The following is a 25,948-nucleotide window of genomic DNA, read 5'->3' as shown; positions in this document are numbered from 1 at the left end:
ACAGAATTTAACTTTGAGGAGTTTGTCATACGTCACTTCATTTTCAGAACCCCCTGTATTTCCTTTTAGTCACAGTTTTGACAGAAGAGAGATTTTCCCATCAAAATCATTTGAATTTCTGCATGTTTTCAATATAGAAACCTGCCCCTGATTAACAAATGAACTCAGTTTTGCTCCAAGGAGGCAAAAACTCTGGCAAAATGTGTTAGAGGTGTTTCACAGACCTGGGAAGCTGTCAGGTGGAGAGATGGATACAAATCTCCTGGAGTAGCATGTAGTAGGAAAATGGTGGCAGCAAAAATGAAGGCATAATTTACCTTGTCCATTATCTTCCTCAGATAAATGAACAGCTAAAACTGAAGGTACTTGGTCAAAATTCCATTACTCTTTCTTTTTCCTGTTCGAATGAGACCATCAATATGTCTTTGTCAAGAACTCCATGTGCACACACACCCAAAGCTGAAAAATGGGTAAGCAGCAGTAATGTATATATGAATTACATCCAGGAGGATGGCTGATGGGTGCCCCACTAATTGCTAGCCAGTTTTAAATCCATTAACCAACCATAGTATGTGAAATATGGCTAAAATATTGCTATTTTCACAAACCTAGTCAAGCCTATTTACTAGAGTGATAAAATAAGGACAGATCCTAAACTTGAACCAAACATAAAACTTGTTTTGTACAGTGGAAGTCATTAAAACTCTCAGTGTTTGTTCACCTCTCCCTCTCTCAGGCTTTACAAAGGTGCATGTCACCATGGGACACAGTGCAAATTACAAAGGAGCTATCTCCTCTTCTAAGAATAGGAAGGTACCATAGAATCATAGAATATCAGGGTTGGAAGGGACCTCAGGAGGTCATCTAGTCCAACCCCCTGCTCAAAGCAGGACCAATCCCCAACTAAATCAGGACCATAATCATTGCAGGGGACTAGAGAGGCAAATGTTGAGGTTTTAATGGTATCTACTCTAGTTTTAGATAAGTTCAGTTAATATTTTGAACTATTGTTTTGCATGTGACTTTGCATTTCTTGTTTTTGAAGGGGACCAGAAGCAGAAACAATTCAGTATCGAGCCTGATCCTGCATTCCTTATATATCCCAAATGCCCAATGAACCATCAAACCGTACTGGTGCTGCACCTAGTGCAACTGAGAAAGGGGCAAAGATAACTTTTTGCTGCCTCTGTGCCCCCAATCCAGTGACTGACCTGGTATCTGATCCCTCATGGCCACACCAAGCTGTGGTCAGCTACAACAGAGACCCCCCGGGTTGTTCTTGCACCACTTGTGCCATCTTTCCCTGACCTTGCTGCCCTCTACGTAGGGATTGAGAAGAGGATGGGTGTAGAATCATTGTACCAGTTCTGTTCCACCCATGGCTTCTCCTTACCCTGGCTTTCTGATTACAGTGTGCTGCTGAAGCAGTGCAAAGGAGCAGAGGGAGGGACTACAGGAGGGAGCTGAAGATCTGGCCTTAGGTGTGCAAAAAATGCAGGATCAGGCCCATAGTGAGGCATGAATGACCTATTTCTAAACTACGGGGTGTTATCAGAGACATTCTTTACATTTGTAAGTCTTAGACTGTGAGCTCTTCAGGCAGGGATGGTATGGAAGGTACTTATTGCACTGTGGGTATTACTATAATACAAATATTAAGAATAATCAGCAATATTTCCCACTGACTTGCAACCAGAAATGCTAGAATTCACATGAAAGGGTGGTTTTCTTCCAATTTCCAGCCTAGTTTCCTAATCTGAGGGTGTAGCTAAACCGTGGGTTATGCTTCACCCACCCTTCCTATGCACTAGTGGTGACATTTACTCCAGGACAAGGGGGCTAGTGCCAAGCCTTAAGCACTTGAAATCCTGTATTAAGGGTCTGGCTGAGTGGGGCTTTTATGGTACATAAGTAAGTAGTCAGCAGGAATAAACCTTGCATGGGACCTCTGTACTGGAGTGAATTGCCCCCTGAGCCCCAGGCATTACAGTATAGTGCTGTTTTGCTTGCAAATGCTTTTACCTCAGGTTTTGACTTATCAGCAAAAGCAAACATTACATTTAAGGAAAGTAGATAAACAATACATCCCCCTGTTTTAAGACTGGATGTTTTTAAATTGCTTCCCAAGGCTCCCATTGACCTTTGAAAAGTAACCCCTAGGAACTACATTGAAACCTGCCTTAAAGACAACCCTCTCTTTTAAGAATCATTCCCAGGTCCTTTCCTAAATATTTATATTGTGGATGCACTTTTATCGAAAGACAGTCTTTCAATTAAAATGCTTTATTAGCCCAGAGGCTGCCTTCATAGGCTGCCTGAGTGACATATTTCTCCACCATTTGGTATTAATTGGGCCAGACTTTATACTTAGAATTCATCATCCTCCCAGCTGGCATTTTTGTTTTTACTGTTTTCACTTTTAGAAGACAGATAAAATAAAATAAAAGGTTTATTCATCATACAGAGAGGAATCTGTCAACTTCAAAACCAAACAGTATGTGGCAAATAAATACATGTCTTTACTTGCTGCTAACCTCTTAGCCAATTTAAGCTGAACGAATGTTTGAAATCCCATTTCCTTTTAAAATCTTTTCTTTACTTTTTGCATTTCCCTCTCAGTGACATGCCCTCTCAGTGATATGGTCAACTTCATTTTCAGGTTTTCAGTGCTGAAAAGGCAGGACTGCAGGGGAATGTCTATTTGATGGGAAAATGAATGTTACCATTGAATTAAGAGAGGGTAAAATCTTGGAAGCATTTTTTAGTGGTGATAGATTTGTAAAAGCTTGTCTAAATTTTGGGCCTGATTGTAGTGTCCTTTAAGAACTTTAGATTTGGTGTGGAATGCTAGCTTCATTTTTCTAGTATCTGAGAACGGGCCAGATCTTCAGGTGTAAATTAGTGTTGCTCCAGTGACTTCAGTTTACACTAATTAGGGATCTGGCCAATTTAAATCACATATATGTAGATGCTAGACATTCTGGATAGCTTTCAAAATGTTCTTGCTCTCCATGTTTGAAAATGCAAGTTTCACTGAAATATATAAATTTCTATGAAATATTTAAAAATCTATTCTCACTATAGTCAAGGAGAGTTTGCATTCAGTAGGAAACATTCTTCATAGGTCAGTGCTGAGTCAATATGGAACTGTTATGCTGTAGGAGGTCATAGAATTTAACGCCAGAAGGGACCACCAGATCATCTAGTCTGACCTCCTGTATATCACAGGCCACCAACTCCACCCAGCACCCGCTCACTAAACCCAACAACTGAAATTAGCTCAAAGTATTACAGCCCACAGAAGACTAGACTATTATGTGTCACGGGCAGAGAACAGGAAGGACAGGTGCACCAATGCCTGAGGCCCCTCAATGGCAGCAAATTGTTTACGTGAGATGTACCCAAAGGATCCTGGCAAGCAAGCAACATCCACACACTGCAGGGGAAGGCCAAAAAAACCCCTAATGTCACTGCCAATCTGACCTGGGGGGAAAATCCCTTCCCAAATGCGTATATGACAATCATTAGACCCTGAGCATGTGAGCAAGAACAAGCCAGTGAAGCATGAGAGAGAGAGAGAATGCATGGTGTCACCTCAGAGCACTGGTTCATCCTGTCCAAGTTCTCATCTCCAGCTGTGACCATCTCTGATGCTTTGTAGGAAGGAGACAAAAACCCCAGAACACATTGCAGGGGGCGGGGGGACAGGAGGGCAAGATCCATTCCTGATCTCTGCAGGTGACTGGCTGAAGGCTTGAAGCAGGAAATTTTAGGAACATCCCACATGAACCAGAAGGGACCCTCGCGGCTGCCAAGCCCTGCCCTCCACCATCACAAGCGACACTGTCATACAATCCCACTCTTACATTTGTCCAGCTCTCTCTCAAAAATAATCCCTCCACTTATTTGATTCTCTGTGGACTTGGTCTCTTCTTTTACATACCACAAACTCTTCATAGTTAGTGGTCATTCTCACTTTGTACAGCACTGTAGGGTAACTTCAATGCCCTCTGTCAGAGTTAAATCCTCTCTAAAGTTCACCTGAAAACTTCAGTTTACTTTGTTTAAAATGGACACATTTCTACTCCGCTTTCCCTTTCCATAATTACATCCTTCAAGACATCTCTCACTACAAATAAATACAATAATCAGCCTGTAGGAATATTTACCTCCATCTTTTATCCCATTTAAATTTCCATTTAAAACAAGATCACTGTTTCAGTTTTGTACATCACTTTCCTTTTCTCTGTATCCAACTCTGTCAAATTTTTCTATTTCACCTCTCACTGTAGTGCTTAATACTCGGTAGGAAAGAAAGTATATACACATTTATGACGTATGCATAGTGCCTCTATTTTTTTTAAGAGTTTTTGGTTTATTGTTCTAAATAAACTATTTTATGCAAAACAGTAATAAGTAACAATATCAGACCTACATCTTTGTGTCTTAACCAATATATATTAATTAATAAAATCCAACAATAAACTGAACTCTCTTCCCACTAGACCCAGAGACCACCCTTTCCCTCCTTCACATGGAAACAACCAGAAAGTGTTCATAGGGGTGAATTATGGAAATCCTAGATGCTAAGGGCTCCTTCCCCAAAGCACCCAGCATCAGGTACAGCTCATCCCTCTTACTGTGTACCCAGAGGATGCACATGTAACACCAGGCCCTGTAGACGCCAGTTTCCTTCCCATGTAGGAAACAGTAGTAGAAGCCAGGAGAAGCTCAGACAGGAAGACTACAGAAAGCCCCAGACTTTCAAGGCTCCTTCCTCAAAGCAGTGAGTATGAGATACAGTCAGGTGTGAAGTGATAAACCAGGGCCTCCTCACCTCTGAGATCGAGAACAGCAGTAGCCAGGAGGAGCCTTCACAGCCTCATGACACCATTTGCTCAACACTGAAACCTGGATGCTGGATTTGTCCTTTTCATTTCATAGAAACATAGAAATGTAGGACTGGAAGGGACCTCAATAGGTCATCTAGTCCAGCCCCCTCCACTGAGGCAGGACTAAGTATTATCTAGACCATCCCTGATAGGTGTTTATCTGACCTGTTCTTAAAAACCTCCAGTGATGTAGATTCCACAACCTCCCTATCTGTCTGCACTTGTGTGCATAAAGGTCCTTCTACCATTCTCAACCAATCTGCAGAAGAGAGCGGCCTTTCAAACTGCATTTTTCTCTAGCTGTTCGTGGCCCTAAAATAAAACTGAATCAAAAATTTAGTTTATAAATTCTAAAGAGCTGTGAGAATTTTAAGGCATTTCCATCCATAGGGTTTCAAGATGCAAAGGCATTGGAGAAAAGAGGGAGGTTGATTATTTGGCTAACTTATTTTTGATGTCACGTTTCCATTGGAAAGGAAAGAGGAACAACACAGGAGGGATGTGATTAGGTGATTTAGCTCCGATATATTTCTGCTACCTAATATCAACTATTATCAACAGAGGACAGGGATTAAAAGAGAAGATAAGGGAAAGTGAAATCATCACCTAGTCATCCTCATCCTGGGATGGGCGACCAGTTACGTGGGTAAAAGATCCACTCTTTCTGTGAGATTTGAACACAGGACCTTGGATCATAACTAGGAAGTAAGACTGTTATCAACGGAACAGGTCTCTAACAGGACTGCACCAGCCTCCCCTCAATCATAATGTCATTCAAAGTTTGCAGTGCTGGAAACATGATTCCAATCTTAACTAACAATGGTTGGGTTTCTCCTTTCACTCTTTAAAGATACGTGCAAAGGCAAGTGACGGTGAAGAGAAGGAACAACTGGAGAGAGCCTTGGAAGAGATTAAGAAGCGATTTCAGAAGACAGTGAAACAATTTATAAATGCCATTTTGATAGCTTCAGGTATCGTATTTTTTGCTGAGTGCCAACAAAGTGGTTACTCCTGTACATATGTATAATAAGTTCTGGTGTCTCCGCCAAAGGACTTACAGTTTAGCTTCGACACATATTAATGCAAGGATGATGATGTATGGTCAAAGTACTGGAGAGGCTGGGAGAGAGAATTGCAGAAAGGTTTTCTGGAAGAGTTGGGCTCAAAGGAGTGAGTTGAAGGGAAAGAACGATGTGGGTACTGAATAAAGCAGAGCAAATAATTGATTTCTGGTTTAGTGGCTGAACCAAAAAAAATCAACTGGGATTGACCCCAAATGGAAATGTTTTGGCGTTTTTTGCTGAAACAAAAAACCTGAAAAAATCTTGTTTTGGGTCAAATGAAATGTTTTGTTAGACCTGAAATGATTCCCCCTCCCGCCCCCAGTTCTTTGGTTTTGTTTTTGGGTGTCTTTATCCTTTTTTTAATTTGTTAAATTTCGAAACAAAATATTGTTTCAAAACTAAAAGTTACATTTCCAAAATGGAACGTATCAAAATGTTTTGATTTTTTGAACATCTTTTCTTTTTTGGAGCCAAAACTATTATCCCTATCTGACCTGAATTCGTGAATACATTTGACTGACACTGAATTTTTCAAGGAATGATTTTTTTCATCCAGAAAATTTCACCCAGCACTAGAGCTGAAGTTACTTTAATTAAAATATTTGAAGTCATTTAATACTGAAATATCAATGGATATGTTGAACAGCAGATTTGAAGGGGGTGAACTAGAAGACCTAATAGAAAATTTGAATAAAGCCATACAAGTTAGAGGTAGACTGAGTAACTCCAGAATACCTACATACACTTGGGAAGGTACATGAATCAACAAGTTACTCAGTGTCCCATTCACCTTTGGGAACCTTGTTCAAGTTGTCTTCCGGTCCCAAGTGAACATATCCCATTTTTGCTTCATCAAACTATCATGGAACTCAAGGCTGAGTGAACAAGATGCACTAATTTTAAAAAGTGACTTAAGAGCATCCAATATGTGCAGCCAGGGCAAGGCCAATCATGCACAACCTGTCAGAAAGAGGGGAGTGCAGGCATAGTGCTTCCAGGGCTGGTTAGATTTCATAGGTCAACAGCTAAACAGTCACTCTGGTTGTATGAATTTCTGCAGGCATAAAACTCTTGGGGCCTTTCAAACCAAAAGCCCAAACCATCCCCTTCAACTTGAGCTAAAGAAAATTCTCTAAACAAGCACATCCTTAAGTGTTGTTTTTTATTTGGCAGGTATGATTCCTATAGGATATCCAATTCTAGAAGGAGCAAAGTATGTCAAATTTAAAAGGAAGGAACCGTCATCTCAAGCCTGGGCTAAAAGAGTGAACGAACGTGCTCCAATAGCTTCAGAAATGAAAAGGCCTCAAAAACCTCCTAGCAGACCGATTGACCAAAGGATTCCTCCCAAGCCTTCTCGCAGACCCGTGGATCAAAGGAAACCTTCCAGTCACTTGGATACCGTGACCCAACCAAAGCCTGCACCAAGGTTTGCTTGGTGATGCCTACACTCTTCCTGATTGGGGAGAGGACACAGTGTCACTGAAATTTTGGGTTCACAGTTTATTTTGATCATAGAGGAAATGGTTGTGTGGTGAATGAGGTAAGCAGGCAGCTGGCAGGATTAAACTGGATTCTTTGAGCCAGATCCTTAGTTGGTGTTCATCAGCATAGCTCTAATGGGTTCAATGGAACTCTGCTGACATACACTACCTGAGGAGCTGGCCCTTTACATAATATAATGGCATCATCTTGCCTTCTTTTTCAACCTGCTCCACTATTCTTGCTGCAGTTCCCGCTAGAATTCCTAAGTGCGTAGTACATTTATTCCTCAGTGGGTAGATGAAATCCCCATAAATCTCTATACACAGGAAGACTGAAAAGAGTTTTATGATCACATCCTAGAGAGAACATTTAACAGTTGCCCAGTTTGTTTGATGGGTCGGAATATCTGTACCACCACAAGCCCTAGAAATTGAATATTCCTGTAAGATAAAGCTTAGGTTCTACAAGAACTGGTAAAGGGCCATCAAAAGAGTGCTGGTATAGGCCCTGATCCTGCATTAGTAGAATCAATGGGAGCTTCACCATTGACTTCAAAGAGTGTAGGATCAAGCCTTTGTGAACCAGCTCAATCTGACCTGATGCCCGAGTATCAGTTTCCAAGGGTTTGTCTGCATCTGTTGGAGGATTCTTCCCCTCTGTCACACATTCCTGAATGAACACAACTGTTAGTGAGAGAGAAGTTTTGCATCTTCTGCCTCTCAAGAGCCACTTTCCTTTGATGTTAGGGAATATGATGCTTTTTAAGTTGAGACAGCCCCAAGTTGCAAAATCAGGGTCTGGATGCAGGTTCAAAGCCTTCTGCAAAATTTGGGAGGTTCAACTGAATGGGTTTTTGGTGGGTTTTTTTAAGCCTTTCTCTATTTTACATGCAAGCCGACTCAACTTTTTAAAGGGTCAGATTTCCATGTCTTAGGTATACTGGAGCCTCTGCCTGAAATCATGGTAACAAAGTGACCTGTATTTAAATATCTACTGTATATTATGTACTCCTGGTATGAATGTATCTAAACTGAACTTTATATGTCTTGCAGAGTTAAAACCAGTTCAGCTGCAGGGGCACGCCCTGCCAGTACCTGGGCATCGTCTATTGCTGACTGCCCAATTGTGCTCCGGAGGCTACTCTCCAAACAGGACACTGGCCTGGGCTGCAAGTGCGTCGTGAAAATTCCATTTGTTACTGACTTGGAGTTTGACAAGTTTATTTCAGCCCCCAGAAAGTCCGATCAGATCCTGGTGATCTTTGTCTTGTCATCCCAAAACCCTTCCTATTCTCCCTTCTTGGAATGGATGTTACAAAGCCTGTACATGGAAAAACAGCATGGCCGCCCATCCCCTTGTGTTCAGGTAAATTGTGGTTGGGGAGAAGAATTGGAGGACAGGAAACGCACGTAGGCGACCCACAGCAAAGGGGGACTGCCTCATGCTTTTCAAGAAACATAACGTTCAGATTTCAGAGTAGCAGCCGCATTAAAAAGAAAAGGAGGACTTGTGGCACCTTAGAGATGAGCATAAGCTTTTGTAGGCTACAGCTCACTTCATCGGAGAGTGAGTGACACTAGTGAATACTATTAGACTGACAGTCTTGGGGATTATTTTGGGGAAGATCTATGGCCTGTGTTATGCAGGAGGTCAGACGAGATGGTCACAGTGGCCCCTTCTGGCCTTGGAATCTATGAATCTGAGACGGAAGAGCTCTTCGTGGAGCAGCTACAACACACAGCAGCAGCAGTTCAAGTTTTCTCATGCTGTCCACTAATGTGCTCCAACTTTGACCTCGGGCGCGGAGGAACCATTACTAGCGATGAGTGGGGGAGTTCAGACTCCACGTTCATTAAAGTCACTGTTAAGTTATAAAATTTGTCCCTAAACTACTTGATCATTTCCCCTTGAAATGATAAATATGAGGCTTTCTGCTTACCACTGAGCTGCAGAATGTCACTGGTGTGATAACATGCATAGACCAGGCAGAAGAGACGTCTAACCAACACAAGATGTCCTTCTGATTGCTACCATTAAAAGATAAAGCTTAATAATGACTGCACCCACATTTTGCAAACTAGCCACCAGGATGTACTAGCCACCAGGATGTGTTCTAGTAGAAACAACTGCAAGTGCAATTATCTTAATCTCACTAGGGGTCACTATTGATGTCTCAGAACCAGCTGCATGTGCAATTATATGGCAATTATAAGAAAAACAGCCCTTAAAGAGAGAGACTCAAACTGTACATCAGTGTCTCCAGTCCAGTTCAAATATTGAGGATGTTGCTACATCCGTATTATACATATTCAGAAGATAGGTTCTACTCAAATGAGAGTATCAGATTAATTACTGAGTTAACACTTTATGGTGAAAGTCATTCCAGACTGGATTAATAATAAAACCAAGCAAGTTTCACTCAACAGTGACAGTGAAATGGTATAGCAGTGTCAGAGCTCAGAGCCAGCATATATGTAAGGATTTGGGAATTGTATTTCCAACCGTTTTTATACACAGTCCTACAATTAAATGCTGGCCTGAGTTCCAGACGTGGTTACAGTCCTGTATATACACAACTCTGTGTCAAGTCTGCAATTCCCAGCATTCTTTAGCTTATCTGGCAAAGTGTCACAGTCAGCGAGAAGAAATAAATGATACAATCAAAGAGCATTTTGTGTACCGCTAAGGCTATATAAATGACATACCTTTTGCTGCAGTGCTTCAAGGGCCTGATCCAAAACAACCTTGCATCTGGCCACAAATGTGGCAGAGTAATTAGACTGTAATTTCATAACACTGTACTCCTAAACCCCGACCCCCACAAAAAATCAAAACCCCACTCCTCCCCACACCTTGAAAAGGGAGAAGTGCCAGAGACTCCAGGAAGTCCAGTTGGGACTTTGATTGTTCCTATTGATTTTATATGGAAGGCGCTCAAGTACTATGGTGATGTGCAGCAGTAGAAAACCCTAAAATAGACAGATGTCAACCTCTTCTGCTCCAACAAATGCAGTGCAGCAACTCATTTCTATCGAAACCTTCCCAGATAAAATATTTTGGTGACCCCTGTTAACTAGTGCTATGTCACTTGTATCTAAAACTAGACTGGATATGTCCCTCACAAATACTGCTAAGGAGCAATAGCTTTTCGTCGGTGGGATTGACAAAAATCACTTACATTCTTCTCCATCGTCAATTTCAGTGATTCTAACACATTCCATTTTAAAATGATAACAACCAACACTAGGGCTTTATTTTTTAGCTGAGACCCCCCACTAGAGTTCCCAAAGACCTATTTTATTCTATTCAAGTTTTTATACTGTGCGCATCACTATAGTATTAGCCCCTTCCATTAGTGCATTAAGCCACGTGGCTACACATCTGTTACCTAGAAAGAATGAATGTGTTTGTCCATCTCTAGTGCAGGTGTGACCCTTACCGCTTGCTGAGGTACAACATGGACAGTGTCATGAGAAAAAAGCCCCCCCTGCCACCTCTGCTTGTGCGGAAGCATGCTGTCACTCCGGGAATGGTGCTGGTAAGTCTGGAAGTTTTGCCACTTGGAAGGACCCTGAACCTTTGACTCAGTGACTCAATCAGAACACTATGTCTCTATGATGTATGGTACTCATGAGTGACTACATTATACATAGTGCTGCCTGCCGGCCAGCTCCATTGTAAATGAGGCTGAGTACCAGCCTGATCTGAAGGAGAAAGAGTCACTGACTCATTAAAACATCTGTTTGTTGGCTATGAATCACATTAACTCTAGGAAGGATGGTGGTTTAAGGCAGGAGAGAAGTTCCTTTACAAAAAGTTGAGATGGGCCAAAGCTGCAATATTTCAATATGGATCCTGATCCAAACTTCCCCACATTTGGGTGGATTCAGCTCTAATGTCATACAGTTCAAATCCATCTTATAAAGATGGGCCCACACCATGAATTTCCCCCAAAATTTGAAGAAGGCTGAATCCAATGCCTCTAAGAGGAACCCAAGGCCACGCTGTATATGTTCCTCCAGTGCACATCTTGTCTCCGTTCATTATCCATATGCATTACCAAATCAGGAGGTGAATGTGTGACAGGAGAGTGTCTACAACTGAAGAACAGAAGGTACTTTTCTGTTTGGTCACCAGTCACGTTCCTGTTTGGCTGTAGAAGTCTTCCTTATTTTGTTTTTACCAATACAATAGCTATTCAGCTTCATCCAGCACCTTTTGTCCTAGGCTGTCTGAGCACAAACTTACAGTGACGTACAATCTATGTCAGGACTCATTTTACCCCTCCCTGAAATGAAGCCACTTCTGGGGTGGTGTGCATCAGAGCAAGACTACACAGCCCAGCAAGACTACTGAACACTTTAGGATAGGAACTGAAGAATAACATATCTGGATGAAACCGCAGTAGCAGTTTAGGGTGGCAGAATGTTACCCACACTGGAATTTGGCTAGGACACTGGGGTTGGCATCCTTATATTATGAAAAGTTTCTAAAGGGCTTTTAGTGACCACAAGTGGCCCTGTCTCACCTGAGTAATGGATTTTATTGTGAAATACTCACTCTGATTCTGCTCCCACTGAAGTCAATGGCAAAACTCCCATCTAGTGTTGCAGGGTCAAGCTGTCTATGTGGTTATGTAATAAAATTTGTCCCTAAACTACTTGATCATTTCCCCTTGAAATGATAAATATGAGGCTTTATGTGTGCCTCATAAATATGTGCCTATATAGCCCCCATCTAGCCTAACATTTAAGCACATGTCTAAAGTGAAATAAGTAACCCTAATGAGCACTCACTTATGATTAAAACACCCTACAAATAATAGATACAGCCATCTCAACCCTAACAGTAACAGCTACCTCACTGAATAAATAAGTATTCATCAGATATTCTAGATAATCCCTGTGGGTCAAATCTCTTGTTCACTTCAATGAGAGTTTTAACCAAATAAGGACTTCGGGATTTTGCCTTCAATATTTAAGCGCTCAATGAATTTCTATTAGTATAGACTCTTCAGCTGTTCTACTCCAAAAATGTGCCAGTCAGTGTCAGTATGTTGGCTATTCCTAATCATCTGATGACTGTGAATAATTTCACCAGCCCTCTCTGATATCCAGCCAAAACCCTGTCCTCACCCAGTCTCTGCTGGTACATGGCACTGTCTATCCAAAGATCACACAATTTACAATGAATCCAGTCTTTCAAGCTGCTCTGTGAAATAAGCACCATCTCCATTTAACAGCTTGGGAAACGGAGGCAGGAAGGAATTAAGGGCTTTGCCCATACTGCACACTGAGTCAGTGGCAGAGCTGGGACTAGAACTCACTTGCCAAAGGCCCATGTTTTGTACAGAAGAAATACCGTGCTATTGAACGGCTAGACATTCCACTGCTTTGGGAAGGGCTATTTCCATGGAAGTACAGTTCCCTTCTTGGGAGTCCTGGCTCACACAGGTTTTTATTTGGGTTCATTGAAAGAGGCGCCAAGTCAGATAAGGCTGTATAAGAGAGCCTTTTAATGAATGCCCTACTGTGTTCTAGAATGGCTCTTTTACAGCCCTGTAAATCTCTGACTGTTGAAGTGTAACACTCTTGTCTCACTGGACAGACAAGACCAGGGATTGGAATGGTTATAAGGCTATTATTCATTCCATTTAGCAACCAGAATCCGTCGGCTGACCTCTGCAACACACTTAAGCTTATTGTTAACATACAGTCTGGATGTACAGGCAAATAAGATGTTATGGTCAAAACAGAGGTCATTGCAGAAGCATTTGAACTTCATGAAGTGGTTTTGTTTGAAAGGACTTTGATTTGTGGAACCAAGAATTTACTGCTAAAGTTTTTCCAAAGGAAGGACCTAGATGAAGGGATGAAATTTTAATGACAGATTTGTTTAAGTGTAGTTATTAAAATAAGGTTTTGATCATTTTTTGACATGAGTAACTTTAAAGCACAAGGGAAGGGGGGAGGATTACAGTTTTGAAAAGAAAACTAGGGATGGCTGAGGGAGACAGAAATATAGAAAAACTGAGCCACGCCAAGGAAACAGCATGAAAATCAGGCAACCTGGCGTCTCACTGCAGCTTTGCTACTGACTCACTGTATGTCTTTGGGCAAGCCACTTAACTTCTCTGTGCCTCAGCTTCTCCATCTGTAAAATGGACACGATAATATTAATTTGCCATTTTGTAAAGTGCTTTGATAGCCTGGAATGACAGCTGCTGAATAAGTGCCAGTTATTCCAATTGTGCTTGAGTAGGCAGATGTACAATAGCTCTTGCTATGCCTGTTTAATCTCCCCTCCATGTGACACATTGCACCAATTCTCATCATGCCACTAAGCCCAGCTCCCACACCCTTGTTCCTGCCCCACACATTTTTTTTATCTTTGCTGCCAGCAGTAAACAGATCCCGCACATGCCCATGTCTGACCCCATGAAATGCACCAAATCCCTTGGGAGGATTTAAAAAGCCCTGTGTGGGTGGTGGCAGGAGAGGGGAGAGGAGTGTCTAGGAAAGGTCAGTTGGTCTGCTCGGCTGGGCTGCATGTTGTGATTTCTTCCTGGACAAATGCCACTGTTTGAAAATGTGTAAATGCCTCTTAACAGCCACTGCATTGGTGGGTATTATGTGCTCTGCTGAATAACTGAGCTGAGCTAATGCAGAGAGCTGGAGTAGAAAGCAAAATTGTAAGGCTCTCGCCCAGGGAGGAGTTCTTTGTCGAGGAGTATTTGAACAGATGAAGCTGACGTTGGCCATTCCACTCTAAATGACCCTTCCTGATTCCCCTTCCTCTTCCATGACAGTTACAGAGAGACTGACTCTTACGGACTGATAATGGAGCTTTACCTTACCGAACCTCTTGCACAGGGCTGCTTGTGGACCTGTGCTCTACTAGGTACTAGTGTGATGGAAACCACCCAATTGTCTTTTGTGACATTTGCAGAAATGAGTTTGGTCCTGAGATGCTGTTACTGCCTGACATCTCCTTCATTCTCCTTAGGGTAGGCCTCCTGACCCTTGTACCTAGTGCTTAATGTGTAATGAAAGAGGTATAGGGATTCAAGCAATTAGGTACTTGAGGCTCAAGCAATTTTTTTTTTTTACTTTCAAAACTGACGCAGCAAGCCCCAGAGATGCCGGGGCTCAGCCCTGGCAAGCCTTGGCATAAATTAAGCACTGCTTGTACCCCCAGTGTAATTAGCACTGAGCTTAATAGTTCGTTAATCACTTGAAGAATTCTCCTGCCTAGCCCCACAGCAAAGAAATATCAGTTGGAGCAGAGCTGGACAAACACTGCCCTGAGGGTTTTGTAAATAATTTGGTGACATCTAAATTAAGTTCCATTCCACATCATGCACATCCCTTTCCCACAAACACTCCTACATGCCTGCAAGCCATTTCTTTTCCTGTTTGTGCACAGCAAAAGCACTCAGGTAATGCCCCGAGTACAGATTTGGGGGTAGAGAGGGTTTATCTGCGGACACCTGTGTGACTGTGTTTGCATGAAGGTTCACTATAGGAGTGCTCAGGTGGCCATCTTGAAATGTCTGTCAGGGCTAGAAACAGGCCCGTGCAACTTAGGTGACCAATTCTGTAGTGTGATTATCATATTGTGACTATCCCGTACTTAGAAGAATTCTTACACTGAAGACTTCCTGAACAAACGGTATGTTGGCATTTTGTTTGTGAATAGCCAACACACTTGTAAGGAATGTCCTTGCTGGACAATAAGAGTGTGGCTCCAAAAGACCCGACAAACCCTCCTCAGATCGTGCTGTCTCCACAGAAGTGGAAGGGACTTTTAAATGTCTAATAGCTGCAGTCATTTTACTGAACTGTTGCTTTGCCTGCAGGTGGGCTGGGAAATTAAATATTGCCCTGAAAGGGGCTTATGAGTAAATAGATTGATAGGGTCAGATCCTCAGCAGGTGTCCATTGGTGTAGCTTCATTGCCTCCTTTGGTTTACATGGAGCTACACCTGCTTAGGAATTGTCCCATAACATATAAAATTAAGTAGGGAATCTTGATTATTTTTCTTAGTACCTTCCTATTAGTTGTTTTTCCTGCTAAGTCCCTTCTGCCAGAAGCACACACAATGTCACGGAATGAGCTAGGAATAGAATCCAGGAGTCCTCATCCTCCATCCCCCGTTGAAGCTACCAGACTGTTGTTGGGGCTGCTTCAACACAGCTGTTAATTGAATGTCTGCTAAACTAGCTGAGGTTTGCTGCGGGATCTGTAGATGCAAAGAGTTGGACTTAACTTGATAACTGGTGAAAATGACATTGTTTGCTATGAGCCTTCCAACAACGAGGCCCTGCTGTTGCCTCCTTCGATGGTGAACCTGAACTCTATCATCCGTAACATTCCTGTGGAACGCAGTTGTTGCACTTAAAGGTGGAAAAGGAGATGGTGCCGGGGATAACATGGTCCTTCCCCTTTCCAGGGCTTAGAAGCTAAGAAACAGACTCTTGAACATTGTGCAGGGTCTGATGGGCAGCCAACATAGATCATACATTGGGGACATTAATCACTCTGGTTGGCTTGCTCCTTTTAGCAGACAGGCTGCTGCATGTTCACCCATCTGTAGCTTGCAGGTGGTCACTGGGGACAGGCCAAATTAGACAGAGTTGCTCCAGCCTCAAGGTAATAAGCTAATTCATTCAACACTACTGCATTCCCTCAGTGCCTGCAGTCCCCTGTGCTCCAGAAGTTGATGAATACGGCAGCCAGAGATGCAAAATACTTGGGCACATTGAGACTGATTCCAATTTAGAAAGGCCACCCTGCAATAAGGAAGATATTTCAACTCCCAACCCCCCTATGTCTCCCACCTCTTTCACACAGAGGGTAGATCTAATGGGAGAAATCAAGATATGTATCTATAACTATGTCAGGAGACATCGAGTGGCATATTAGCTTTGTTCAAATGGACATGGAAACATCTACCCAATATTGTAAAGTGTGGGTAGGCAGGATAGGAACACAGCAATTCAGCTTGAAAGTTTTTCAAGTAAATGGGTATATTGCACGTTGGTTTCAGACACACCTGCTCCTTTTCCAGATCCTGTAGTTAGATGCCTGATGTCTTTGGCTTTCTAAACATGCAGCCCTTCTGGCTTTCCTTTTGTGAGAAGATATGAAAGTGCTGGTAACAATCCTAACACCAGCGCTGGCTTTCAGTGCCTTTCTACACCCTTTGCTGCTGCTCCTCGCAGTTCAGAGAGATTAATCAGATAACACCAGAGGGAGCTGCTGGCGTTCAGAACTCAGGCCAGCTGCCCACACACGGCACTTTGACCAGAAGAGAGAGTAACTTGTGAGGCAATCAGTGAGCTTCAGCTTTGAAACAACCCTTTTCTTTCTCACACAGATGTACAAATAGAGCAAGTGTGTGATCCAGTAACAACCACTGACAATTGATCATGCACTTTCCATATCTCCCTGCATTCTGTGCCCCACCATCCTGATCTCTCATCCTTCTACTCCCCTTTCCCGGCCCTCCACCCATTCACTCCACTCCTTTTGTCACACTCTGCATATATCCACCTACTCTCTGTCTCCATCCTATTGCTCTGACCTCATGTCTTCCTATCCCACCCCGTTCCCCCTGCCTAATCGTTGTGCTCCTTCAGTCTCCACCCTGCTGCTCTGATCTCATATCCACTGACTCACTCTACTCCACAGGTCTCCACACCCGTTGTCCCCCACATCCACTTGCCATCTCACTTCTCCACCTGTCTTTGCCACCTTCATTCCAGATCTCCTCCCCACGGTGGTCTACAGCTGGAGCAAGGTGGCTCCTTCATTTGTGCTACCCCTGGGCTGTGTTCCACTGAATCACTTCTCCTCCATTAAGTCTTGGCTTGAAATCGTCCCTTTCTCTTATGATTCTATGTGCAAATGACACCATGGAAAAAATAGAATGCACAGTGTTGAATTGTAATGCATCTCCTTCTGCACTGCCCCACTCAGGGAACAGAGTTTTTAGGGCTGTCAAGGCTATATTAATATTTCATATGGATCAGGTATATATCTATTCATTGCAAATCCTGAACAACCCAAAAGCTGCTGCAGAATGTATCCTGCTGTAAGTAGAAGGTGGAAGTTGAAGGACCGTGCTGTGCCTAGCAGGAGGCTCAGCCCAGGAGAGGTGGGTGCAAAGGTAGCTTTGTGATAACTCTTCACCTCTGATATTCCAGGCTACTTTGAGGATAGGGATTTGGCCCCCAATGTAAGCTAGAGCAGATCCTAAGGCTGCTCTAACTGATGGTAGTTGCCATCAGCCACTGCTAGGCTGTTCTGTATTCCACAACAAATGAAGTACTCCATATTCTAGGCACTTCTCCCTTCTCCCTTCCTGCCCTCAGCCAGCCCCTTGTGCTGGGGGCTGCACGGGAGTGCTCTAGGACTACCTATGTCACCCCCTTCCTGGGGGAATTCTCCACAGGCCCATTTCACCCCTTTTTGACACATATACATCACAGGAGTGGCATGAAGAAATGGCAGAGAGGGCCAGAAGACTCCCTGTAGTAGAGACTGATGAACCTCAGCAGACTCAAGAGGTTCAGCTTGGGTTTATACCCAAGAATTTAGAACCCAGATTTGCAGAAAGTTGCAAATCTGTGCCCAGCTTTGGACTGATTTCTGAGCTAGAGTAGAAAAACCAGGAAGCTCTGGATTCACATGGTTTCTAACTAGGGATCAGACCATGCAATGTAAGCAGAGGTACCCATTACTAAAAAGGTTACCCACAATCCCCGGTTACCTGGAGGTTTCAGTTAAAATGGTCAGCAGTGAAACAGTTACGTTTCAGAGTTAACTTGTCATTGATTAAAAAGGGTGAAATGTTCATGTATATTTTTTGTGAAAAATACATCCCATTTTTCATCTAGCTCTAGAGCTGCTTGAAAACATTCACATTTTGATTTTTTCCCCAGTTAAATTGATGAATTTTTGCAAAAGTTTTTCTAAAAAATCTTGCTATTTTTCAGCTGGCTGCATTTTCATCCCAACCCAGGAAAAATACAGCTGTTTCCAGTGGGTATCAGTTTGAGCATTTGGGTTCATTTGGCCTTAAATTCCAGGGGAAGGGGTTAATAAACCCACACAGACTGAAACAAATGATCAAAAGAAAATGTAAATAACCCTTAATTTTTGCACAAACTCTAGTGCTTCCTTGATCCTCTGATCTGCAAGGTTAGACTTGAGGTCTCAAGAAAACAGGGCCCAGGAGGTACCTGATATCATATAAACAGCATCCATCTTGAACGTTCATGCTTCTGTTTCTATTCCTAGCCAGCACTTATATGTAAAGTGAGGCATGCAAATGGAAAAAAGTTGTCGTGTATTGACACACTCACATCACCAGCTTCACATTAGTCCCATGTACACGTCTATTAATTGCTCAGCCATCCTCTCCTCCGCCTCTGTGATGCTTACAACAGCTGTTCCAGAGGAAGAAGAGGGAATGTTTTGAGATTTGAGGTTGGCTCAAACAAAACTCATTGGGTATAAACCCACCACAAATCAGAACCTACAATGTTTCCCCCCAAAAAAACTCCTGACCAGGAAACCACCAAACTCTGCCCAGCTCTACGACCTTGAATAGCTCCAGAATTCATGCAGCCATACGTATGTTACACTCACATCCAGGGCAGGCTCTAGGTTTTTTGCCGCCCCAAGCGAAAAAAAAAAAAGGGGGTGGCCGGAATGCCGCCCCTGGAATTGTGCCGCCCCAAGCACGTGCTTGCTTTGCTGGTGCCTAGAGCCGGTCCTGCTCTCGATCAATCTACCCTACTCTATTCCTAAAGCACAGTGTAGCGTCTAGTTGTCACTAATGTCCAGCGGTTCATAGAAACATTGCCGGCAAAAGGGCTTTCACAGTGTGGAGGACAGTCCCATACTTTTCCACTCCAAAAGTAAGTTGAATTCCAGTCAGCACTGATGGTGTTAACTGCTCTGAAGGCAGAAAGTGTGTTTGCAGCACTCAGAGGCCCTAACCACTGGGTGAAAACATCTAAGAGTCCTGTGCAAAACAGGAAAAGGAAGCCATTTGGCCCAAGCTTTCACGCTTGGTTTTATTTTTTTTTATGGTAAAGCATTTTTTTTTTCCTCTTTCTTCTTCCTGCCTGTTTGTCAACAGATGTACGCTGGAGGGAAGCTGCTCTTCGGGGGCTGTGTTTTCAACGGATATGGCTGCACCAAGAAGGACCTGCTGAAACAGATCAGCCAAGCTCGCCTCGACTGCAAGATGGGTCACTTCCTGCCAGAGAGTTTCAAATTTAGGTAAAGCAGGAAATGCTGGGAAGGGGGCCCCATGTCACACTGAGGTCTGTTTGTGACATGAACCTGGCTAACTAGGCGAAATTGAGGGGGCTGTGATAAGGAGCGTGGGGGCATTGATAAGGTTATTATCGGCCATTCCAGTTAATAAACAGCATGAACGGAAAAAATAATGGAAGAAAAAAAGTAGGACCAAGTGGAATATTCTTCCCTCACGTGTTTCCGGGAGCTCCTTAATTCAGAGCACTGTGACTCGATAGACAAAGGCATAACTAAGAGCTTGATCAATCACCCCTACTATGTGGGCATGCCCAGAGCACAGACACAACTCCCTAAGATCTGGCCTAGCATGTACTAGGAGGGATGTGGAGGAGATGTAGCCATGCTGTTACATTTCAGTTAACAAAGTCAGTGGGCTGCCTTACAAATTTGTGTTGAGCTTTTCAAAGCCAATTGGATTTAACCACAACTGAACATCTCCATCTTGACTGCCTGAGATTTCATTTCAACAACCCCTTACTCCTGCCAACTATGCCTGCCATCGAGACACAGATATTTTGCCACACTGAGGTGTTCACCTTTATTCTGGTATTTGAGGGTTTCCTTATCTTTGGAATGGGAATCTGTTCAATTTAGTTACTGCTGGGAGTCAAACTGCAGTTTTTAATGGCCCGCCACTATTCCGCGGGGAGCTATATCTTAACTGAGATCTATCCCCCTTGTAGTTCAGAGACATAGCTGAACTATACGACAGGTAGGGCATGTCTCCAGTGAGAATTTAATTCACATTAAGGTAGGGTGTGAATTTAACGCAAAATAATTATTCCGTATTAACTCCATGTGTGGATGCTCTTATTCCAGAAGAATTCTGAATTAAACTGATTTGGAATAAGGCACTCTCATTCCAGAATAAGGGCATCCACACAAGGAGTTATTCAGGAATAGATATTCCAAAATAATTCCCTGTGTAGACAAGTCCTTAAACTCTCCCATACTTCAGGGTGTATCTCTTAGGTAGGGAGATGCATTTATTGGACTCACCTTGAGACATTTACTACTATGCGTATATTTTCACATTCATTTTGCAGGTTTTTCCCCCTGAATAACTGAAGAATATATATATTTTTTAAATGTAGCCCTTAAATTGTAACCAGCAGGCAGTTATCTACTTCACTGCACCACTGGCCTCTGTGCTCTAGCCATGGTGTTTTAGTGATCCACGGAGGTTCCAAGGGAACTGCTTGGCACATGCAAGCTGCATCAGGTGTGTGCTTGTTTGCCCAATTTACATGACATATTAGATGCCAAGGAAATGGCAGTTTTATCACTTAATTCAAAGCCAGATATACAGGCAGGATGGGAACCTAGTTCCCTCAAGCACAGCCCAGGCCTTTGAGGGTGCTTCAGTATCAACTCTCTTCTCCTCTCTGTTTTACAGCAAGGCTGGAGTCTGAGCTCCGGGACCTGACTCAAAGGTTTGGGTTGTGCTATTGAGTATCCTGACTTCAGTGTCTACAATCCAGATGCGTGGAAGGATTTCCCCACTCTGAGCCCCTTTGGTTTAAGAGGCAAATCCTGCTCCCCTTCTCCCACCCCACAGGCATAGAAAAATCCAGAGGTCACTTTGATCTAGCAAACAATATCAGTGAAGCCAGGGCAGCACAGGCTGCACAAGCCTGCCTAGGACCCTGGCTATGTACTCAAGCAGCTATCAATCTGATTTTCAATGAGATTTGTGCTCCTGAGTCAGGGTTTGTCTACAGGGGGACAACCAGGAAAGTTAATCCAAATCAACAAAAGGTGTGAATTTGAAGTGGGCTAGTCAAACCGCATTAAGTTCTTGTACAGATGCTGTTATTCAGAATTAAAGTGGCCTTAATTCAGTTTATCTTAATTCACTTCCAAAGTGAATGTCCACACATGCTGCAGTCACACCTCTGGTTACAGTGGGCACATGTCTACTTTTGAAAATCCCATTCTAAATCCAATTAAATGGCTGCACAAAAGGTGCACAAGGCAAATCAAAACCACAGCTCGGCTATAACTAAAATAAAATAAATGAAATCTACAATAAAGAAATAAATATACAAATGAATCAAATAAACGCAATATTCAAGAGGTAACAGCCTACTTGAACTGGGAGGCATCATGGCCCAATGGATAGGACCTGTACTGCTAATGCAGAGATCTCAATACTAGTTCCCACTCTGCCACCCTCTTAATGTGTGACCCTGGGCAAGTCACAAGGTAGCTTTTCAAAAGCAGCTAATGGATTTAGGCGCCCAATTACTTTCGGTGAGATGTCTGCTCCATAAAATCCCCATGTGTAAAATGATGACAATAATGCTGAATCACCTTTGTAAAGCACTTACAGATTCCAGAGGAAAAGCATTAAACATGAGCTGTTATTTAGAATGGGTAGCTCCAAATAAACGCCTTTCCAGTGCTTTAAGGGGATATCTCATGCTGTGCATGCCGCGGGCATTGGTCTGTAAACTAGCAATGAGAGGTACATGCCAAGATTCCATCCACAATCGCTGCACTACGCCAAACCGGGTGCCCCAAAGAGCACATCTCGCATTCAAAGGGTTAATTGGTGCTGCGTGTCGGGAGTTTATTAGGCCAGATGAGAAAATCCTTAGCTGCACGTATGATATAGGAAGGGTATGAACTCATTTTCAGTCTCTTACAGTAACCCTTCCCCACCGCTGACTAATGCCTGTTCGTTCCTGTGGTATGTAATGTTCTCTGCCGTCATGTTCATGGAGGCCGAAGTTATTTTTAATGCAGCTGTAATATGGGTAGCAAAAATATCCAGGAGCAGTGTTAACTTGTTTTCTTTTTCACTTTAATCTTGCTGCTCTTGGACAGGAAACACAGACTACACTGTGTACTGGAACCTGTCTACTGAGTGTAGTAGATTGATACAGCAAGGGTGATTGACCCTTTCACTGCTGGGCACTAGTGGTTTGCTTGCAGGAGCTTTTATGCCTTTGAAGGACTAAGGTAATTGAAATCTCTGTAACTGCAGGTTCCCTTTGAAACTGAAAAGGTCAGTGCACACACTCTCTTTCTTTCTCTTTCTTTGTTGTTCATCTTCTTTCTTGGCATCTTATATTTCTGATCTGTACTAAAATTTGAGGGCCAGATATTTTATTCAGTCCTTGCTCCAAGCAACATTCCCATTGACTTCAATGGATGTTTGTCTGAGTAAGGACATCAGGTTTAGGAAGACATTTTCTCTTTGGGCAGGTTATTCCATAACTGTTTTCTATGAGGTTTCCTGCACCTTCCTCCAAACCATCTGATGTTGCCCATCACCAGAGACATAATATTGGATTAGATGGACCTTGGGTCTGATGTGATATGGCAGTTCCTATGTTACTGTGAATATAACATAGAAAATCCTGCAGGTTCTATATTGGGGTCTCAAAGTCTCAGCCCGTGGGCCATTTGTGGCACAAGAACCTCCGTACTGCAGCCCATGGAAACTTTTAAAAAAGTTATTTCATCTGGCCCCCATGGCTGCCAGCTGGGGGGAGGAGGGGCAGGAGGGGAGCGGGCAGGAGAGATTTGCATGCCCCTCCCCCCGGACGAGAGACCCATGCAGCCACGCTGCTGGCTCTGTCTGCTGCAGGTGCTGCTCCCCCTTCCCCCCGCCGCAGCTCCCATCGGCTGGGGGAGAGGGACAGAGGTATCATAACTAGTCGCTGGGCAGAGTCAGCCATGGAGGCAGCGTCACTAGTCGCCGGGCAGAGTCAGCCAGGACTGTGTGAGGCCAAGGGAGCGAAGTGACATTATTGGCCCGCTGGGAGGATTTGAGGACTGGCACTGGCCCTAAGGTAAACTAAGTTTGAGACCTCTGTTCTATATTGTATAGGGCTAAACTGATCAGTCCTTTTAAACCCAGGACCATAGACATTTTCCAGGCTGCTTACATGTAGTAGGAGTCACCACAAAGTGGCACTACTTTGCATGACCTCAAGGCAGACAGAGCAAGTTATCAAGTTTTGTCTGGGGACCATCATACTTTCACAGCGATTCTCACTGTGTGTTTGTGTATAAAGGTTTAATAAAATGCATTCTCAGAGCCGTGAGGAAAGCTGCTGACCCAAAGCATGCACATTCTGCAAACCCCCTCTCTAAAGGAGGAGAGCTCAGTGCTGCTTGGCTGTATGACTTGGGGGTGGGGGTGATGGTCAGTCAAGAGTAACACAAAGCGCTCGGGTCCAAATCCATCCCTGCTCCATGTCCATTCATGTCAACGGGCCTAAACCTGGGGTAGATTTCGCCCCATTTGTCCTCCGGGTCTGAGTGTGTTCCCAGCCCTTGGCATTTGGAATGGATTTGAGAGCTTACATGTGAGGCTGTGCGCACTGTGGAGGGAAATGGGGGGCCAGCCCGATAGTCTTAAAATAAAGGCACAGGATAGATTAAATTGCATTAAAAAGATGGTAGAGGAACCTCATCTGGATGGACTTTTCAGTCACAGCCAGGCACTAACCAAGTGCAATGAGGCTCAGATATCTGGGGCGGGGGGTTGTCTGTGCAGAAGGCACAATGATGGCACAAGACTCAGGTATATCTGAGTGACCCGCAGTAGCGATGTTTGCTGTATTTCAGACCATACCGTGTTTCACACAGCCCCAGGGCAGAACACTAAAGAGCCCCAGACAGTCCCATGTTGCAGCACTGCATCCCCTTGGAGTGGGGCGGTAGCATGCTGATAACAAGATGTCTCCGTGCGATGGGGACGGCAGAGCTGTAGGAATCAGGAAGCCATTTTACGTCACCGGGGCTTGTCCGTGATCTTACACTCGGACTGACGGATGAGGCTGAGATAAGGGAGGAAGCAGAGAAACATTGCATCGTGGCTGCAAGCATTCATTCTCCCTGCAGAATGTGACGAATGGGGAGGAAGGACGGGTGGGAGAGTGAGGTGGAATGTGGCTCCTCCTCACCCAACCTCTCCCATGGTCATAAATAGATTGGCTCACAAAAACGAGAGTGAGGATCAACTGTTTGTTCCTAAGGGCTTCCACCTTCTCTTCTGCTGGTCTGAAGCCAGGAGTTTGTAGTGTGGAAAATGTAGAAATGTAAGCCAAAATTTTCCCTCCTGCCTCAGCTGTGGACTCCTGACCTGCAGCATGGTGTAGAGACTACAGCAGACGCAGGTGAGACAGGGAAGAGGGCTCAGCCAATGGCGAGTCTTTTAGCTGTCAGACTGGAGAAGAAAGCACAGATTGGCTAGATGCTGTGGTGGAAGAACAAATAGGGTTTGGTGACAGCCTAGAGGTGCGAGTGATATGAACAGGGCTAAATCTGATAGCAGTGCCCTTCCAAACATGGGTAATGGGATGGAAGATGGCACATCTGGTGATGGAGAAAGGAGACAGTGGAGGAGTTCAGTTCCAGTTGTGCTGAAGTTGACTTGGTAGTGGGAGAGTAATTGGAGATGTGGGACCATGCAGAAGGGGAGAGGTCAGGGCCATCAAGTTTTACATGAACCCAATAATTAGAACATGGCTTGTCATAGACAAGACAAGAACAAGGGCTGCAGTCAATGGCTGGAGTCTCCCAAGGATTTAACACAGGTCAGTGGTGGTGTGTTTTTACAAAACAAACAAGAAAACAGAACCGTGCTACCAAGTTCAGCCAGTAACAGGAAAGCACCACAGCTGTGTTCTCTTCTGGGCGTGCCATTGTGAACTGCCTGGGGCGTGGGCAGGAAAATAAGCCAAAGGCTTGTGTAATAGGATGCATTCAACATAGAAAAGGAATGCTAGAAAGTGGCAAAAAAAAGGAAAACCTATCAGTCTGAAGGACAGTGAGACAAATCTCTGGCACTGAGTTTTCAGGAAAGGTCAAAGGTAGTGGAACTGTTTATGAAACGTTTAAAGACAGGTCCATATCCCACCCCACCCGCTTGGATTCCTAAGAAGTCATAGCAAGCGATCAATATTTGTCTTGTTGAAACAAGTCAGAGAGTGGGAGTAAGAAGAAGGTGAATACATCATGGTGTTGTCATAAGACAAATAGACAATCTAAGACAGACTCGCGCTTCCTAGAGTACTGGCCATTTAGTAGTAATTATTTTAAAGGCTCAGCATGACAGCAGCAAAATATGCAGAAGTCATAAGATTTGCTCAGCTGCTTTAAGAGTCTGAGGTCCCTGCTGTTTCTCAGTGCTATTCCTATTAGTTTTTATTAGCACTA

At 43.6% G+C, this 25,948-nt stretch overlaps 1 protein-coding gene across 1 annotated transcript in view; it reads left to right on the top strand.

Annotated features, from left to right (window-relative positions):
• Window positions 1–25,948, top strand: part of C7H3orf20 (chromosome 7 C3orf20 homolog) — a 47,907-nt gene that overhangs the window by 13,194 nt on the left and 8,765 nt on the right. Inside the window, exons 8-13 of the mRNA XM_074959685.1 lie at window positions 339–470; window positions 5,743–5,863; window positions 7,130–7,385; window positions 8,494–8,806; window positions 10,863–10,979; window positions 19,593–19,735. Coding sequence (XP_074815786.1) covers window positions 339–470; window positions 5,743–5,863; window positions 7,130–7,385; window positions 8,494–8,806; window positions 10,863–10,979; window positions 19,593–19,735 — 1,082 coding nt within the window. The remainder of the gene's footprint in view (window positions 1–338; window positions 471–5,742; window positions 5,864–7,129; window positions 7,386–8,493; window positions 8,807–10,862; window positions 10,980–19,592; window positions 19,736–25,948) is intronic.

Source organism: Natator depressus, chromosome 7, assembly GCF_965152275.1.
Source record: "Natator depressus isolate rNatDep1 chromosome 7, rNatDep2.hap1, whole genome shotgun sequence".
NCBI lineage: Eukaryota > Metazoa > Chordata > Testudines > Cheloniidae > Natator > Natator depressus.
This window is presented reverse-complemented; position numbering and strand designations above follow the sequence as displayed.